This window comes from Leuresthes tenuis, unplaced genomic scaffold, assembly GCF_036924035.1.
Source record: "Leuresthes tenuis unplaced genomic scaffold, fLeuTen1.0.hap1 SCAF_5, whole genome shotgun sequence".
Lineage (NCBI taxonomy): Eukaryota > Metazoa > Chordata > Actinopteri > Atheriniformes > Atherinopsidae > Leuresthes > Leuresthes tenuis.
This window is the reverse complement of record NW_027325359.1, coordinates 5,916,932-5,936,427: the sequence shown is the minus strand read 5'-3', so window position 1 is coordinate 5,936,427 and position 19,496 is coordinate 5,916,932. Positions and strand designations below refer to the sequence as shown.

Sequence of the window (19,496 nt, the reverse complement as noted above, 5' to 3'; positions counted from 1 at the left end):
GGAAATTTTCGCTGCCAGTGTTTTCATATCAGTGCACCAGAACAGGGCAGCATTTTGAATAATCTTTATGTCGACAGGCTGTGAGTCCTGCTACTTCACCATTCCCTCCTTGACCCGCCCATCCGCTGCTGCTCTCTTAGCCCGGTCAGGTGTTCGTTGTTCTCACACATAAACTTTGCATTTAGATTACTGATCGGATTTTTAGTCGAGACAAACGCTGTCGAGGCGATGCTAAGACGGATACTTCAAATGGTAAGCGTTTGGGGCATTAAATCTACTGGGATCGCTTTTGTTTTGTTGAAACGACTCGTTTTGCTTGGGAGACACAGGCCTATCCATATCTGGTTTGATGATGGGGATGTATGTTTTTAACTTGATATGTCGCTGATGGGCGGGACTTTCATTTTTAGCTCACAGGAATACGTATATTGGAAGAGTTCCGCGAACCCGTGAGGTTGATGTGAACATATCAAGCGCTCCTTGCTTTTTGGATGACATGGCTAGCCATTAAATGCTAACTTGGTTCAATTGATTGAAACTGTTGACAGTAATTAAACTAATGCCTGTGGCCATAGTGCAGCTCACGAGCATAATATTACAAGGTTATGAGAGTAAGGAACAAGTTAATTACCTAACATATTCGGCCACTGTGACAGTTTATTTTCATGGTTTCCGTTAGCTAGCTGTTTTACAGCGCTGGGTTAATTAATCGTTTGCTCATCGCATGCTAACGCTATGGTTAGCCACAAGCTACGCGTAGGAAATCCCTGCGTCAGCTAGCTGGCCTTAACATGTAAAGAAACCCGTGTTTAGATAGCCAAGCCTATCACAACATTATTTAACGTATGTTTGGATAAACGAATTACCTGTCATTAAAGTTACATGAAGGAATAAAGCACGGAGCTAATTAGCTAGCCTTCTCCTAGGACTAGGTTTACCACAATGCATTGCTAAGGCCATTGTGTACGTTTGGAAGTCATGGATTATTAACACATGCTCGTTAACAGAAACATGGAGGGAGGTGATCTTGACATAACACATTTGTTTGTTTAGCTCGGTGATTTCCAGTGGTCCTGAGGTGTAAACACGACAACAGAAATAACGCAACACTATTTTACGTAAGAGACATTTCAGAGTTTATTGATGGTTTGGATTTGTCCATCGCTGTGTTTTGCACCTCAGGACGCAACTGTTAAGATACTCAAAGGAGTGTTTTAGTACCGCTTTTAACCGAAACAAGACTATTTACTCGATCGCTTTTACAAATAAACCTTTAGTGCTGCTTTTGGATAACGGACAAGGATGCTATGATACGTTCAGGGGCCTGGCACAGTCTGACTGTTAAGTGGCCAAATTCACTTTTTTTTATCTTTGTATGGGGGCGTTTTTGAATTGCAGATTTATTCCATGATAGGATCTGAAAATTAATTTTATTAGGGGTACAAACATTCCTCAGGCTGATGACTGCCTGGAAAGATGATTACAATTTATTTTATTACCATATTGCGCCAGAATTCCAGCACCTTTGACCCTTATTTTGAGTTAAGATACTAGATATTTCAGCATGTCACAGAATCAAGCCATGAGAGCTTAGCAAGCGGGAAAAAACATTCTTGGCTATAAATGTCAGTACAGTATATCGAATCCTTTGATACAGTTATTAAACAATGCTAAAATGGTTTAAAATGTTTGTCAGTAATGTTTTTATTCAGCCAAAACGAACAGTGTAGTGCTGGTTTATTTGACTCGGTCAAAGGTTGTTTCAGTTTGCCCTCAGAGTTTGTCAGTGCTCCAACAGGCTCAACGAACGTGCTCACAAAAACACACATATTGACCTCATTCATCGGTTCAAACCATTACCAGCCCAAACAAATCCTTTTTGTCAATTGACCACTCATGTCACACCCACCTACTGTGTTTGTGCCTCAGGCCGATGGACTTAACTGACTCCTGATGACAATCCATACTTTTTTTTTTTTTTTTTCCCACCGTTGTACCTCTTCTCTCTAGTAATGATCTGAAATACAGGGAGTGTTGGTTAATGTAGACTGTCTTACTGCCCTCCACATGACCACAGAATATTCGGAGGGTTGCATTTTTAACGTGTATGAGCGCTCTTAGCCAAATCACAACAGTGAATCACCGCATATTGGTTGTAAATCTACTTGATTCAACAGTTTCAAGGTTGAACGGAAATGCGAGGCTTGTCTGGAAAAATTGTGAATCTATTGCTCATTGTCATTGCAAAAATCAGTGTCTCAAAGAAAAGGAGAGGTCCGTCCATATAAACAACACGTTTATTAAACAGTAATGCTGTGGGTGGAATCGTAGCCAGAGCAATCTGAGGGATCTTTGGCTGGTGATGCCAGGTCAGAGGGAAAGAAGTCACTTCCAAAGCAGTGATCATCTGTATAACAAATGAAATGGATAAAATGAAATAGAACAACGAGAAAGCAAAGTTAAAAGCCTGTCCTACATCTGGCACAGCTGCTGATTGCACAAAATAAGAAATAAAACCTCTGGAATCTGGGCTCTCGGATCCACACTGTCCCAGCCACAAAGCATGATGGTTACAGCTTCCTTAAGCCCTGAAAGGAATGGAGATACAGGGATTTACCCAGATACAAAGAAGTTGTGTGTGTGTGTGTGTGTGTGTGTGTATATATATATATATATATATATACTATAGATGTTATGTCTGAATATCTCTGGAATGAAGCCAGTTGTTAGAAAAAGCTGAGACCCACCACTTGTCTGTTTCTGTCAGTCATTCAGGTTGTTGAACATGTAGGTAGGAGTCCACCTGTATTTATTCAAACTAATTGCACGCTGTGTTCTGCTCTCCAGACTCCTGGGAAGGGAGGCTCCCAAAATGCGGAGTCAGAGCAGCCCAGCACGGACCTTAACCACGATCAGACGTCTGAGGTATCATGGATGCTTGGCTTTTAACTGAAGTGCTCTAATGAAAGAGTCCAGGCAGTTATTGTAACAGTTTTGTTGCTTCTGTGTGCAGGGCTTCATTTGTCCTCAGTGCATGAAGTCCCACAACTCTGCGGAGGAGCTGTTCAAGCACTACGAGCTGTTCCACGATACGGGAGACCTCCCTGCTCATGTGGCCCCCACTCGGTGAGACTGATAGGAACATTTACAATCATGACTAAAAGACTGTGACATAGTATTGTTGTTACTTTGAAGAAAAAAAAGTGTTTTTTTTGCCAACGTGCCCTTTTTCCTTGCAGTGAAGACCTTACAATGCTTCGGCAGGAGGTGCAGGACCTGCACACTTCTCTCAAGGTAGCGTTTCTGAATGTTTCTGAACTATGGCTCTTACAGAGGTGTGAGTGCTTGTGCTAAGACTGGATTGTGTGTCTTTCCTGATCAGGAGGAAAGATGGTTTTCTGGTGAACTAAAGAAGGAATTAGACAAAGTCCAAGGGCAGCTGAAGCAAGTAAATCCTTTAAGATATTTAACATGTGTCAAAGCGAAGAGTGAATAAAATAAATCTGTTTAGTAGAAATTGGAAGCTTGCTTTTACTGTACATGATTCTCTCTTTCTCTCCGTTCCACAGAATGATGGGCAGGTGAGCTCGGAGGATTCAGGTAGGGAGCATTACATTGAAAAAAAACTCCATTAAAATCTGTAAGTTATAAGTCGCTAATATGTGATGTTTTTTCGTCTCAGTCCTTGAAAGGAAGTTGAATGAAGCAGAGACGGAGAAGTTCAACATTAAACAGATGAAAGACCTGTTTGAGCAGAAGGCTGCGCAGCTGGCGACAGAGATAGTAGGTTAGTGTGGATCTGGAAAACTGGGAGGCCTGTGTCAGTTGGACATTTAATGAACCGAGTACTGCTTTTACCCTCAATTCACCCACTGTGTTTCATCTACACTAGTTGTTTTTTTCCTTTGTCTGTGTTTTACTTGAATCACTTTAAGTGAATTTTCTATGATGGGGTCATGCAGAATTGAGTGTCATTTGCCGACTAGTTTTATTGTGTATTTCTCATTTTTAATTGTTGAATCCGTTAGACTTAAAGTCCCGCTATGACGAGGAGAAAAGCCTTAGGGAGGCTGCTGATCTGAGGCTCGCCAATCTGACTGAGCAGCTGCAGAACGAGAAGCAGGGAAATGAGAGACTCCACACGGAACTGGTACGTGAACACACACCGAGGTTCTACTGATTGACAGTTTACCTAACAAAATCAGTTTTAAGCCATGCTTTTTTAAGAAAATCAACATGAACTCAGTGGACAAAACTTATTTTGAAGTGTGGATGCCCAGTGATGTCCACTTACACCTCTGCAACTCAGTTACATTTGATTTATCTCAACAACAAAACTCCCCTTTTGCTCCTGAGTAACACTGCGCCTCTGCTCTGCCCCCTAGCTGCAGCGACCGGGAGTGGAGGATGTAGAGGTTCTGCAGAAGGAGCTGGTGCAGGTGCAGACTCTGATGGACCGCATGACCCGTGAGAGGGAGGAGGAGTCTGAACGCCTCAAAAACCATTACGAGGAGCTGCAGGCTAATTACACTACCTCAGAGGTTAGGAGGCTAAGAAGCCCCCCCCCTTACAAACACAAACATGCTCACTGACTCTATTTTACCCCCTTGTTGTTTTGCCTGTCGTTTGCTTACTTTTCAGAGCAGAGTTTTAGATACCTGTTCAGAAAACGCTGTGAGAATGGATGTTCGGTAGTCATGTCATATTAAATAGATTTGTGCCTAATCCAGTCTTTAATTTAATGCCTGGTGAATAATTCAGCCTTATATCTTGCATTCTGAGGGAGTGGAGTATTAATAGGACTCCATCAGGCAGCTTCAGGCCTTAAACCTCTTTTTGTGCAAATTATCTTTAAAGGACAGCTTCCTATTTTTACACACCGACAAACAAAATTCTGAGCATATTTGAACGTCTGGTTTGTTTTTGGTTATATAATGATATAATTAACACAACGCTTTAGTAGCTAGAATTGACTGGAAGTTCCACAGTATGAACTCGTCTTTGCAGCCAGCAGCCTGTCTCCACCTGGGCCAGTGAAATTAAATGGAAAAAGTAAAAACCAGGCCCAATTTTCTCTTGTGTTTTGGTGTAAAATGTCTAAAGGCCTGAAAATCTTTAATGGGACCCATTTATAGGGAGAAAAGCCATGACTTGTTGTAGCTAAATGGTGCGATAAAAGGAGGCAGTCTAATGTGGTAATCTAAGTGCTCCTGTTGTTATTCGTGTTTCATATTCATGAATCATCTGTCTGTGCAAAAGCACAAAGCGAAAAACAAACACACCAAACTCCCTTTTTATGCGATCTCTGCTCAGAAAGATGTTGTCTGCTCTGTGCTTCCCGTTTTTATTCATGACTTATCTTTGTCCCTGTGTCTCTTTCCCATCCCTCCTTCTCTGCAACACTCACAATACTCAAGATTGAAAAGCTGGAGGTAAAACACGTCGATTGAAGTTGGCTCCAGATTTAGTTCAGTCTTTCTGAGTTTTGATTTTCAAACATACCATTCTTTTAATTTCTTTTCTTTTTTTTTATAAGTCTAGCCTGCTTGTTGTTACTAATTATTGTTTCTTTTGTTTTCCTTTACATCCGTCCTTCACAGTGGTGAATCACTTACTTGGCTTCACAGTGAGCGTCTTTTGGAAAGAGTCTAACGTGCGAGTCTGTTGAATTGCAGATGACCATATCGCAACTAAAAGCAGAGCTGGCGAAGGGGCCACAGGAAGCAGCCGTCTACACACAACAGATCCACCAGCTGCAGAGCAATCTGAATAATCTGCAGCAGCAATGCCAGGTAACGCATTCACACCACCACGGCCAAACTTTTACAGCCATGTGGCAGTCTTCTGATCTTGAACAAGTAACTGCTGGTACGCACATGTCTGCTATGACCTCTGTTGCTCCGTAAGAATGTGTAAGATTTACTGTTACTGCAGTAATTTCAACAAGCGGTACCAGCTGCGCCTCACGTCCAGAGCACAGCATCTCAGTCACTGTCAACCTCCCTTTGTTGCTCTGCAACAACATGCCCTGCTGTCACCAGCCGTCTTTGACGGCAGAGACTTGTTGACAAATAATATGGTCAGCACTATTATTAAACCAGCGGGGGGTGATGCTGCTCCTGCAGCTCTATCACTGGGACTGATATACAACCATAGGTAATGTCACGAGTGCAAAGGAATGTAGCATATAGATTAAATCCTCCTTCATCAGATGCAGTAACACCTACACAGCCAAGTAGGTCTTCGGGTACGAAGGGGATTACAGTAGTGGATCTTCAGTGTGTTGACCCGGTGCCCCCCCCCCCCCCCCCCCCCAAGCTTGATACAGATATCTCACTAGAATAGAAACAACATGCTGGGGCAGTGACAGGTGAACAACCACCAGGGTTTTCACTGGTGTGCAACTCCTGGACTGGGGAGTAGAGACCCAGCATGGAGATGTGACGGTAACACAAGACAAGTAACAAGTCTACGAGAATTAAAGTGATGAACCACAGTGCAGGGTTATGGCCTGCTGAAGTCAGTCAGCTGCTGAGGTGGCCTGTCGAGGTTCTCTGGATGTCTATCAAGTGCAGCTCTTCTGTCACATTCCCTAGTTAGCAGCTTGTGCCGTTATTAACAGCACTTTGTTCTTTATCGCCCTGTTGCCAAGTTTACTGCCAGAAGTCAGACCAGGACAAGTGCTGTGTCGTAAACCGTCCTGTAGAAACTGCATGCCACACTTAATCTTGACCTTCGACAGGTGACTGTACTTTTCCATTACTCATCTCTTACCGGATGGGGGAGTTTTTTGTTTTTTTTATTTAATTTTTTAGCTTGTATCAAGCTAACTGAGCCATTTGTCTTTTCTAAATTAAAACTGGGGCTTGATTAGTCACTCTAAGAACTCCTGATTAACATGGTAAGGGTCGTCAACCCCTTTCCCCTTAAGAAATGCCCGAGCACAATAATTTTGCTTCTCACTTTGTTTTTTCACAAATATGCTTCCTGGTGTTCAGTTGGTCATGGATCACCTCTGGGCTTGCAGGGCACATCTGCCTCATGTTTTCCTCTGCTCTTCTCTCAGAGCCTGTCTGAAAAGCTTGTGCGTAAGGAGAAGGAGTATCAAGACCTGGAGGAGCATCTGGGAGCTGAGAAAGCTGCCAAGAGGGGAGTCCAAGACAACCTGAGGGAGAGGGATGTGGAGGTACAGGAGCTCCAGGCCCGGGCCACAGGGGCTGAAACCTCCCTGCAGAAGGCCCAAATGGATCTGACAGAGAAGGCTGAGGAGGTGGCAAAGTTGAAGAGTGAGATTGCAGAGCTGGAGGTGAAGCACACAGAACTGAAGGTGGAAAGAAAACAGATGGAACAACAGAGGGAAGAAAGAGAGAGCCAAGGTGTTCAGCAGCAGACTGAGATCAGTCAGGTGAGTAGAGCAGAGAGCCTACACAGACCACTGTGTGCAGGATGATAAAACAAATAATATGCAGAGTCCAAACCAAAAAACAAGATGCTGGGCCAGAGCAAACCATCAGAAGATGGTCTGTGCACTCTGACACAAATTCCACAAACCTCTGAGCTGAGTTTATGATTCACGATTGTTCCATTAACGATTTAATTCAGATTTTTTCTTATTTATTTATTTAATTAATAATTTATTTAATCGTGATTATTTGATGTATTTCTCACCCAGCCTTTGTCATTTTTTTGTTTGTTCATCTTGATGCCCCTTCTCTGTAATCCTCCAGCTGCACACCAAGCTGCTGGAGGCAGAAAGGCAGCTGGGTGAGGTGCAGGGTCGACTGAAGGAGCAGAGGCAGCTGTCCGGGGAGAAACTAAAAGACAGAGAGCAACAAGCGGCCGACCTGCAGCTCAAACTCTCTCGTGCAGAAGAACAGGTTGGAATCAGCGGAACATTTTATGGTTGCCATAGAAATTGAACTCGTGTGACAGAACAGATTATTTGAACATTTGTACGTGAATGTATCTGATGTTCCTGTGTGTACTGCAGAAATATAGTCTGCACACCTAAAACCAATTAACAGTGAGATTAGAACACACAGGGCTCTTTGAGTGCTAAGATTTTTGGAGCATGTTTTGATCAAAAGTTCATAAAGGTATTGCTGGAGAGGGGGAAGTGGAGAAAAATGGTGCCTCTCTGTCTTCCCCCAGCTGAAGGAGAGCACCAGTAAGAACACAGACTCGCAGCACCAGCTGGAGAAAGCCAAACAGCAACACCAGGAGCTGCAGGCGCTGCAGCAAAACACCAACGGAAAACTTCGCGAGGCGCAGGTAATACTAACCACAAGAACCACTCATGTGAGCCATTGATGGCAATGTATGAGAGCTTAAAACCAAGAGACATCTGTTTCTGTATTCCAGTAGAAACATGTAAAAACTGTCTAAATTGACTAGTTTCTACATGCACCTTTCCATTACATAATGCGGTATTAGCTGGTACATCATAGCTCGCTTTTTTTTTTTTTTTTTCAGATCGTACCATCTGACCGATACTAACATATGGATAATTTTTCTGTACTACCTCAGTCACAGTGTAGGCGAGTCCAGTGGCTATAATACAGTGATGTAGAAAGTCTGCTGATTGGTCAGAGAGGATTAAACGACTCTCTGCAGCGGCACACACACCGACACAGTTCCTTGTTCTGTGAGAGTGAAAGCACACAGTTTACAGCATGAATAATGGATATTTGATTTTTGCACACGGATCACACACTGTGGTGGTAGCCACCTACCATGACCATGTTATATTTAGGAACCATTTCATATTCTGATTTGAATGCTGTGCTTCTGGGATGATTTCTGTTGGTATTTCTGGCACTTCTTACCAGCTGTAATGATGCATAACCATGCCAATGGTTGTCTGCAGTGTGGAAGCAGCTGCTTGAGTGTTTCCAAACCAAAGAAATGCCTGTAATAAGACCCCAAATCTAGATTAGTTTAAGAGGAGACATCTAGGATATTGGGCAGGAGCCAAATGGAGAGAAATGAGGAGGAAGCTGAAAGCATTTTTCCCTTATTTGTCATGAGAAACGCGAGCTCACTTTCAGATTTGTTTTACCGAGACGTGGCTGCAGAAATGACTTGTAACACCCCTCAACCCGACGTTCACATTCTGTGAGCAGACACTGCAGACAGAGCCGTAACATTGACCAAGGGGGAATTTCGCTGTTTGTTAACAGTAATCTCGGTCACTGATGAGAAACGTAGCTGTACCCGGATGTTGAACTGTTGGTTGTGCGCTTCTGTCCATACTGTCAACCGAGAGAGTTCCCCCGTGTTACCTGCTCCCACTGCGTGTCATCATCAGCTAAGGTGTTGCTAAGCAACAGAATGACACTCCAGTCCCCTCATGGTGATCTCTGAATATTTCAACCACACTTCTTTCTCTGCTACACTTCAACTTTCCAACAGTTTGTCAACTGATTTTTAATTTTTTTTAATTTTCAATAGCACATGTATAGTAATAATTTATGCTATATACTTCCCATTAGTGGATTAATAAAGGATTATTTGATTGAACAGAATCTAATTATATTTAATTGAATCAAATTGCTGAATACATGAACATGTTTATTAACTGTGTGTGCGGTTACAAACATTGATCTTGTTTCTCCACTGACTGGAATTGCGCTTCGCAGGGCTCAGTCATAATGATTCCCAGAACATATTCAAATCCTTCTGAACTAAAAGCCTGTTGCAAGCTCATTCAGAGTGATAACTCCTCTATACTCTTCTGTAAATTGCTTTGGATAAAGTTGTCAGCTGAATCAGTGTAATGTAATGAACACACACAAAGCGAAGCTTGTCACGTTCACACGTGGCATGGTGACAAACAGCTGATCCCGCCTACACTGAGGGTCTACTTTCTGGAATGGAAAACAAAGCATGGAAGAGCCGTGCCTAATCGAACCGTACTGCACCGTACCATGTAATGGAAAAACGCCATATGCTGCTTTTATTACATTCCTTATGCAGCCAAGTGTATACACAGCACACACTGTAAGAAATACAATACAAATGACCAAATGTATTGTTGTTCCATGTTGCAGAATGACCTGGAGCAGGTGTTGCGTCAGATTGGGGATAAAGACCAGAAGATCCAGAACCTGGAAGCTCTGCTTCAGAAGAGTAAAGACATTGTGAGCCAGCTGGAAGCTGAGAGAGAGGACTTGTGTGCCAAGATCCAGGCTGGGGAAGGAGAGACGGCTGTCCTTAACCAGCTCAAAGAGAAAAACCATGCACTACAAGAACAGGTGGATACACACAGTTAATCTTCAAAGTGAAGAGAAGGTGCCTAAGAGCATTGCATTAATCTCTGAATGTGCACTGTGCATCTCCATTGGTAGGTGTACAATTTCAACAAGCTTCACATAGAAAGGCCAATAAACCATAACAGTTACAGGCAGATCTTGATCATTGTCTTGATCTTATAGCTTTTCTTTATATGTGCTTTTTAAAGGTGACACAGTTGACCGACAAGCTTAAGAACCAGTCAGAGAGCAACAAGCAAGCCCAGGACAACCTACACAAGCAGGTCCAGGAGCAGAAGACTCTGCTGCGTTCAGCCCAGGACCGAGCTCACACCCTGGAGACTTCGGTGACTGAACTCACCGCCCAGCTCTCAGACAGCAAGGAGAAAGTATCCCAGATGGATGCTCAGGTAAGATTGTAAATGTGCATGTCAGAGAAATGCATGCTCAGTGTTATGTGGTGGAATGGTGCTGATCCATAACAATACATTTTTCTGCAGATTTTGTTTTCCAGTAGTGAGAATAAAGTTTCTGTCGGTCTGTTTTCCTTCAGCTCAAAGCAAAAACAGAGTTGTTGTTGTCTGCTGAAGCGGCCAAGGCTGCGCAGAAAGCCAATCTCGATAATAACCTGGAGACGGCCCAACATGCACTGCAGGACAAACAGCAGGTTGGTTTCCTCTTTGTCCCACTGATGTCGATATTTAGTCGAAGCACCCTGCTGTTTCCTTTTTAGTGCACCATCTGTCTTGATTCTGAAAATGGGAACAGAGGACCAAGTGACTCCTTGACTTTTCTGCAGTGTATTTGCCCTGTCTGTGCTGTCATCCTGCTAAATTCCTTGATGTCTTGTCTAGGAGCTTAATAAAGTTCAGAAGAAGGTGGAGGAGCAGGCCCAAAGGCTCAAAGAGAGACAGGAGCAGTGTGCTCAGTTGGAAACCAGTCTAAAGGAATGTAAAGACAAACTACTGGCCTCAGAACAGCGTGCTGAGCAACTCGAGGGGCTCAATAAGGTTTGGGATGAGTGCATGTGAAAAATCATTTCAGCCAACTTCTGAATTTTTTTTTAATAAGTGAACACGTGTTTCAACCTGACAGAAACTGGAGTCACAGGTAGCAGAAGTGCAGACCACGCGGGATCAGGCGCAGCAGGAGCTGCAGAAGCTACAGAAGGACAATTCAGAGATTAAACGGAAAGCAAAGGAGCTCCAGCGGTCCCTGGAAACTGAGAAGGAAGGGTGAGACAAAGCGACACATTTATGAAAACTAACAAACCAGTAGAAAGACTTTACGAATGATCCAAGCCTTTTGTTATAATAGCCCCTAACGGAACATGTGTGTGCTTCTTTTGCTAAGAACTACAACTCTGCAAGAGGAATTGAAGAAAAAAGCTGCTGCTTTGAGCGACGTCCAGCAGCAGCTGGAGCGCTGTGAGCAGGAGATGAGTGCTCTGAGGGCAAATCTGGACAAAGTGACCCAGGAGGGAAAGACTCAGCAAGCAGAGCTGGGCAAGAAAGCCCAGATTCTGGCAGCAGACCTACAACGGTTCCAACAGGAGAAAGAGGCACAGAGGAAGGAGCTTGTCACTACTCAGGAGAGCTTAGGAAAGGCTAATAAGGCACTGAAAGAGAGTCGGAGTCAACTGGATACTGAGAGGAAGAACCGTGTAACAGCCATGGAGGAGAAGGTAGGCATAAACTGCAGTCAGCATCTAATGACCACTCAAGTCTAATTTGCTTGCTATTCTATGCTGAAAATTTGCTTGCAAGAAAGAATTAGAATTAAATAGCCACTTGTTTACAACACCAAGCTGACAACAGTAATCTGTCTTAATCCTCAGGAAAAGTCCAATGAAAAGGCAAGACAGGAGCTTCTCAAAGCTAACGAAGCTATCACGAAAACGGCAAAAGAGTCTAAAGAGCAGCTTGAGCTGACGAGAGAGGTAAGCCTCTGAAAAATCTGTGATAAATCTTTACTATTTCAAATCAAAACCTACATTTTTGCTACGTGTCTTGAAATACCAGGCTGAGAAAAAGCTCAAAGTGCAGTTGACCTCATTAGAGCAGCAGCATTCAAAGACTCAGGGGACATTAAAGGAAAAGGAGACTGAGCTGGGAACGCTGCGGGAGCAAATCAAGACGATCCAGGGGTCATTAGAGGAGGAGGTTAAGAAACTAAAGGGCCAAGTGACAGAGCTACAGGAAGCCGGTGTCAAGAAAGTAAGTAGCATTTCCAACTGCAAACGCAGAGCTGCATGGATTAGATGTGTTGTCCATCTTCTGTGGCATTCTATGAATATCAATGATAACCTTAAAAGCTCAAATATATACATATATTTATGATTTTTATACCTTTTTTATTCTTTTCTTTTTCCAGGCAGATGAGGAGAGTAAACTGAGGATTCGGGTCTCAGGGCTCGACCAGGAGCTGGTCTCTGAGAAGAGCCGAACAGCAGAGCTGCAGAAGGCCTTGGAGCAAAGCCAGGAAAACCTCACTAAGCTTCAGTCTGACTTCTACGGCAAGGAGTCAGAAGTTTCTGCCCTACGTCAAGACCTTAAGGTACAAAAAAGCTGAACAGGTTGGAGGAATAAGGGCCATTTATGTCACGTTAAGGCACTGCATCAGCTCTGCCTAATTCTCAGGCATGAGTTAACCTTTCAAAGCAGTATCAATATGATCTAGTTTTAATGATTTGTTTTGTATGCTAAGTGACTTTATCCGTCTGCAGGCATCAGAGGGGAAACTGAGCATGGCTCAGGAGGAGCTGGCTGCTAACCGAACCCATCAGACAGGTTTAGAGGCTCAGATCCAGGAAATAAAAGCAGGTCGGTGCTCATTGGAGCAGGAACTCGCCAAACGAGATCAGAACCTCCAAAAACAGGAGCAAACCTTGAAGGAGCTACAAAAGCAAGAGGTTGGAAAACTGTTTAACACCCAAACATTCAACGTTCGTGTTACTTGATGTGATTGCATGAATTTATTCTGAGCTGTGCTTACACGTTCAGGGCCAAGTTAAAGAGGAACTGCAGAATGAGAGGAGCAAGGTGGAGGAGCTGAACAAAGCCAAGAGTGTTTTGGAAAGGAACAACACAAAGCTAACAGCCGAGTTAAAAACACTAGCAGCGAAGAGCGAGAAGGTGACTTTCTCCGTTTAACTGTTCGAATGCAGTCTGTCTTTTGATTTAAGGTAAACGTTGCTTTTGTAAACACCAAGTACCAGCGTATGTCCCATGCTGGCTGAGGTGACTCACTTCCCATGCCTCTGTGTTGACGTAAATGGTTTAACTCGGGGACACTGCACGGCAGCATTTTTCAAAGTCTTAACTGAGAATGCTTGAGAAGACTTTTTTTGGCATGAGCCTGGATTTTTCAGTATTAATGTATGTCTGTAGCTGCCAAAGCGATTACATCTTCTCACACAGAAAGAGTCATTTCAAGCTCATTTGAGGCTCCTTTTGTGAACACCTACTGTGCAACAAATGACAAACGTGTTGCTTTTTAGGAGCTGGGTGAGTTGCAAGAAGCCAAACAGCTGTTGATCCAGCAGAAGCTGGAGCTGCAGGGTCAGGTTGAGGAGGCGCAGGGTTCCCTCAAGCAGGAGCAGAACGAGCACCAGGCCACCAGGGACAGCAGGAGCAAAAGAGAGGAGCAGCTGCTCGCCCAAACAAAGGACGTCCAGGACCAGTTGGTAGGCTGAACATACGCCCTGTAACTCAAATGTCGTTGACTTCGCTTTTGGTGCTCGTTTGTAACACTGTCGATCCTTCCCTCTAAAAGGCGGCAGAGAAGCGAGCCATAGAAGAGCAGGTGAAGCGCAGGGATGAGGCTGAAGCTAAGCTGAGCGTACAGGTGACGGCTCTGAATGAAAATGTGGCTACATTGAAGAGAGAATGGCAGGGCAGCCAGCGGAGAGTAAGTGAACTGGAGAAGCAGACTGATGAGCTGAGAGGAGAGATTGCTGTGCTGGAGGCCACCGTCCAGAACAACCAGGATGAGCGACGGGCTCTTTTGGAAAGGTTAGTGGATATTACTTTAATTATTTTCAGCAGCTGACGAATCTTGGTTTCAGGAATATACTGCAATCCTTAAAGGGTCCTATCATAAGGCCGTCTACTGTTTTATGACATATTCATCCTGAGCATCTGGAAAGGGCTGCATGGACATTTTGAGTTCAATTTTCTTCTGCATAACAAATGGTCATTAAATGGGAAATTCACCATATAGATATCAAAAGGCCTGTGAAAGCCTCACTCCAGAGGAATTGCTATACATAAACCGTACACATCAGGGCACGGGGCCTCGTTAATCAGGTCGTGTTATTTTCTGGACCGCTTGTTGTGTGTTTGAACTGCGCTGTGTGATGAGCCATGTGTGCTTTCCTTGCTTAGCCAAAGTACTTCTGCTGGCAGTGCTGAAACAACTGCAAACATTTTCAACAGAAAAAGTGAAAATTCTCCGCCTGCATTGAGGCAAACAACGCTGCAAACAACAAAGCCCGAATCAGCTGAGTCCTGGGATCCACTGTGTACAGTGTGGTGACATCTGTCAGCGGTGACTCTGCAGATCGCAGCCGTCCTCATCCTGCCATGCAGGCCCTGTTGGAGAATCTCCTTGGCCACGATTAGCAGTATTAGTTTTTTTCCTTCTGGGCCACTGAAGCACATAGAGGACCTGCTCTCTCTTAATTACTTTTATTATTAGTATTTTGCCTCCAAAGAGCTGGACTTTTGTGGAAATCTTTCAAAGTGGACATTGGTTGCTTTTTTGTTTTGTTTTGTTTTAGTTTTTTACCAATCTGAAGGAATGAACCAGTGTTGTGTCTGTACATAACCGACCACATTGCAAAGAACCAATTATAAATTGTATGTGTAGACACTTTGTCACTTGGAGCAAAGGCTCCATAGTTTCACTTATGGAAAATTAAATAATATTTTTGCAAAACAAGAAGTCACAGGCCCTAAAAAAACTATCTAAGACCCAACAGGGGACCAGAGTGATGCATCTGGACCATCATTTGTTCCATCTACTGTTCCCTGAAGCCTCATCAGAAATGGTCTCCATGGAAGGGTGGCTGTCAAGAAGCCGTTCTTAAGGAAGGGAAACGGAGAAAAGGCTGAGCTATGCCAAATGACACAAGAAGAAATTCAGTGGCAACAGGTCTTATGGAGAGATGAATCCTCCTCAGAGCCCGGATCTCAATATCACTGAAGCAGTGTGGGATCATCTTGACAGAGAACAGCCTACAGCCAAAGAAGAGCTTTGGGATGTCCGTCAAGAAGCCTGGAGAACTATTCCTGAAGATGACTTACAGAAATTATAAGAAAGCTTCTCTAAGAGGGTTCAGGCTGTGTTGAAGAATCTGTGCACCTATTTCCCATTTTCCTGGTAACATATAAAGATAAAGGACTACGCTGAAGAGTCAGGTTTACATACTGTGGAGGAGGAAGACTCACCTGAGTAAACTCCACCATGTTCAGTTACCATAGCTTTCATAGTGGTGACGTTCAGTTTACCACTGCAGTCACCTGATTGTAACGAGTCAGGACACCAGTGGGGTTTCCTCTCTTACAAGGTTAGCTGTTAAAGGCTTAAAGTGTTGTCTGTTCCACTTTGAATGGACACAGACCGTGTACTGTTCAACTGTATGACAGTTTCCATCATATTGTTCCTCAGACTTGTCTGAAATCTAAATTGTATAGACATTCCAGCTGATTTTCTTTTTCATTTTCATTGAAAATTCATTCTCTGACGTTCTAAAAGCACCATTTATCAGTTCCTCCTCAAAACACTTATTTTCCGTAGGCACTGTGCATCTTTAACCATTCATTTACAAATGAAGTATGGACTGAAAGAGATTCTCCTGAGCCGCTGAGTGAAGTGAACGCTGAAATCATCGATGCTGTGTGTTTCAGGTGTGTGAAGGGTGAGGGCGAGATAGAAAAACTGCAGGCCAAAGTCGTGGAGCTCAGGCGGAAGCTGGACGACACGACGGCAGCCATGCAGGAGCTCGGCAGAGAGAACCAGTCGCTGCAGGTCAGCTGCAGCACGTCCTGTTGTTGGAGTTGTAAAATAAGATGAATGATATGTGGAATTGTAGTGCCATACAAACATGTAACGTAAGTTCCTCTGAGTGTTATTCCTGCTGTTGATGTCTGTAGATCAAGCAGTCACAAAGTCTGACCAGGAAGTGGGCGGAAGATCACGAAGTGCAGAACTGCATGGCCTGTGGGAAAGGCTTCACGGTCACCGTCAGGAAGGTGGGGGATTTTTGTCTTTGTAAATGCTGGACACCCAGTTTTTCACTGTTTGTTTTGTTTTGTTGTTTTTAAAGTCCTTACTTCTCTCCCTCTCTGAAAATCCAGCACCACTGCCGACACTGTGGGAACATTTTCTGCGCCGAGTGTTCGTCCAAAAACGCCCTCACGCCATACAATAAGAAGCCAGTACGAGTGTGTGAGACGTGTTACGAGGAGCTCCAAGGCTGATTTATTTATTTTCTTCTTCTTTCCCCCCTATCCCATTCATCCCTTGTACCACCCTTAGCCCCCCCCCCCCCCCCCCCCACCCTCTCTATTCCTGTGGGCAGAAGAAGGCATGACTTGTCGTTTTTATTGTGCACTATGAAGGACAGACCCAGTTCAAAGACTCCCATCTGCATAGACTTCCGGCTCTGGTGTTGGATGAAATTATTAAAGGGATTTGCTGGGGAGACACCAGAGTCGGGTGATGGGCGTGGGATTGGTCGGGGGTTGTCTGTATCTGTTTTTGTGCCTTTGCTACTCCTGTGGACTGCCAGAGAGCGGAAACAGTGACAATGAAACACCACTCATCTCTCCAAGTTCACATCCACGGCTCCTCCACTGCTGGGCATCGTTAGCAGTTGTGGGGTGGTTGCTTTGTACGTTGTAAAGTTGTTCAGCGTTCGGTCAGTATGACAAAGCACGAGTGAATATTGTAATGATGTTGAGAGTAATTTCTGCCATTCAAAGGTGAACGCCAGTGACTAAAGTATTTTATTATTGTGTATCTAATTTAGAAAAAATCTGATAATAAATTAAGGCAGACAAATTGTCTTTATTGCTAAAAAGTGAACTCAGAATGAGTGTAATAGTTTGTTTCTTTAATTTTACAATTAACTGACTAAATATATATGATGCAGATCTGACATGCAAGTCTACTGAAGCTTGTTGGATATCGGTGGAAATTTTAATCTGATATCTCTAAAGGTCATGAGATATAAAGAAGACATTTCAATGTTTATTATTTCCCAAAGGTGACTTGTTGTCGGTGGCAGGGAAGTATTTATTTCTTTAGTATTTTTTTGGGGGGGGGGGGGGTGTGTTGACCATAATTTTTTAAGAAGAGAAGCTGCCTTAGAGGAAGCAGTTCATTGTTCATCATGCGCACCAGCTGTTATCTGAACCTGTACAGAGGCCGTCTCATCAGTTACTGCGTGTTCCCTTTGTGCGGCAGAGTGTTTGTGAATCTGTAGTAATTCATGTCTTCAGCCTATTTCATGACCAAAGAATGTCTGCAGCAGGTCTACAGCAGAGGTGAGAGCCCAGCATTCGTCTCGTATGTCAGTATTTTTCTGAGCTCCGCCTGACAGCTTTTGAGTTTTAATCACAGGGTTGGACATTTTTTTTTTTTTTAATCCTCCAAACTGCACGTGTTGGGAGACGGGAGATGCTCTTTATGTGCGGTCAGTTTGGTTGTTACAGTGCCACTTTTCTCACTGTGTGTTTTATTCTCTACAAATCGTGGTGCTTTCTGCAGACCGGTAATTCAGTCTTTCGAAGGTGCCTGCATGTTTGATTTTATTTTTCCTGCTGCTCATCTCCACTCAACAGCACTGACTACAGCTGCAATTGTGAGTGTGTGTCTGTGCTCTGCTTTGAAGCAATAACTGTGGCTGTGTGTGTGTGTGTGTGTAAAGATGCTGTAACGGAGTGTGTGTGTGTTAGTGTTTGGGCCTGCTGCGTTTGCTGAGATGCACTGAACGAATGTTGGCTGCTCAGAACCTCAGTATCTCTACGGCACGTTGTTCAGAGAACATCGTTGCTGCTTTCAGGTACAGCGGTTACTGTCGGTTCTCTGTCCAGCTGAGAACACTGTAAAAGTAATTTCCTGCTTTTGTTTAATTTATGATTGTTCAGAAACTGGTAAGATCTCTCGTGCAATTGTCTGTAGACTGGAGCAGGTGGTAACACTGTAAGCCAGACTATGCACACTATTCTGCAGCAAGCAGCTTGTTTCAGACTTACCAAATTTGCTCTTTGCCGCTTGTATGCTCATTACAAAAGAATGTCCATTTCATATTCTCAAGTCTTTTTATTTTATTTTTCACATTGAATTGGTTTTGTTATGTCTACCTCAGATTGGCACAGGAAAAGCACTATTTACAGGTGGACATCACAAATGTATCTTTGCCTGCGATTGATTGAGGATTTGTGACTGCTCTATCATGTTGTACAGTCCCTGAATTCTGGAGAGATTATTAGCACCTTAATGTATTCTGGACTCGTCTTTGCGAGGTTCCAGCCACAAACATAGGACCACCAACTTTATTCAGGCTTCAGCATTTCTAGCCCCAATAATTGCTCATTAGGACTAAGGCTCTTTTAATTTGTAAATGTTCGTAATGAAAGAGAAAAATGAAGCATATATGTGGATGTAGAAATATGGTAACAGTGAAACTGTGTTTGGATTCATCGGTGTCTTAATTAGTTTTAACAAAATGGCTCCACGGACCTGCACGACGAAGCTGTGGCTTGCTTCGCGTTGCCGTCAGTGATCATGCATGGTGACTTAACAGGCCCGTGGCTCACATTTTTCTGTGTTTAGTCGTCATACTTGGTGGTTGTTAGGATGTGCCTTAGGCCGAGATCCTACACAACGCCGCTCACTGTTAGCGGAGATGATGCATCACCCGAGTCTGCATCACTTCAGGTCACCTGGAAGGGGCGAGAGAAGTATTGTAATTTATGTTCACCTGCACCGGTTGATTTTCTTATTCATTGTCATGATAAACTTAAATAAAAACCTGCAGTATGTTTCTATTTCCTTGCATAATTTGTTTTTGTTCTTTTTACCTAGAAGGAATCTCTCCAGACTGTTTGTAAAAGTCTGAAATTTAGTTTGCAGGATCTCCGAGATTTAAGATTTGGGGTTTTACTAAATGAAAAAGGCTGGGGAAAAAAAAGAGCGTGGGTGGCGTAATGTGTTGCTCCAAAACCTTAATCTATCATT

The 19,496-nt window shown here is 43.6% G+C and overlaps 1 protein-coding gene across 3 annotated transcripts; it reads left to right on the top strand.

Moving 5' to 3' along the window:
- The first annotated feature begins 113 nt into the window (after positions 1–113).
- eea1 (early endosome antigen 1) lies at positions 114–19,306 on the top strand. 3 transcript variants are annotated; one of them, XM_072385583.1, is made up of 30 exons: positions 114–252; positions 2,848–2,925; positions 3,014–3,126; positions 3,240–3,294; positions 3,383–3,448; positions 3,570–3,600; positions 3,683–3,787; positions 4,029–4,150; positions 4,386–4,541; positions 5,418–5,432; positions 5,676–5,792; positions 7,067–7,405; positions 7,728–7,877; positions 8,152–8,271; positions 10,050–10,253; positions 10,460–10,660; positions 10,804–10,917; positions 11,105–11,260; positions 11,346–11,485; positions 11,604–11,934; positions 12,088–12,189; positions 12,272–12,466; positions 12,624–12,806; positions 12,976–13,161; positions 13,253–13,384; positions 13,750–13,935; positions 14,025–14,263; positions 16,160–16,280; positions 16,406–16,504; positions 16,610–19,306. In XM_072385583.1, exons 1-30 carry the CDS (start codon positions 229–231, stop codon positions 16,730–16,732), a joined length of 4,203 nt encoding a protein of 1,400 aa, XP_072241684.1. In that variant the 5' UTR covers positions 114–228; the 3' UTR covers positions 16,733–19,306. The 3 variants fall into 3 exon arrangements, with proteins under 3 accessions (XP_072241684.1, XP_072241685.1, XP_072241683.1); XM_072385584.1 differs by lacking the exon at positions 5,418–5,432; XM_072385582.1 differs by lacking the exons at positions 114–252; positions 5,418–5,432 and adding an exon at positions 2,543–2,638.
- The last annotated feature ends 190 nt before the right edge of the window (positions 19,307–19,496 follow it).

Excerpts from the sequence above, each read along its gene's own strand:
- eea1 (XM_072385582.1), top strand. The coding sequence starts at position 2,564 with ATGATGGTTACAGCTTCCTTAAGCCCTGAAAGGAATGGAGATACAGGG. Across the intron at positions 4,151-4,385 it reads AGAGACTCCACACGGAACTG|CTGCAGCGACCGGGAGTGGA; the intron begins GTACGTGAACAC and ends TCTGCCCCCTAG. Across the intron at positions 16,505-16,609 it reads TCACGGTCACCGTCAGGAAG|CACCACTGCCGACACTGTGG; the intron begins GTGGGGGATTTT and ends CTGAAAATCCAG.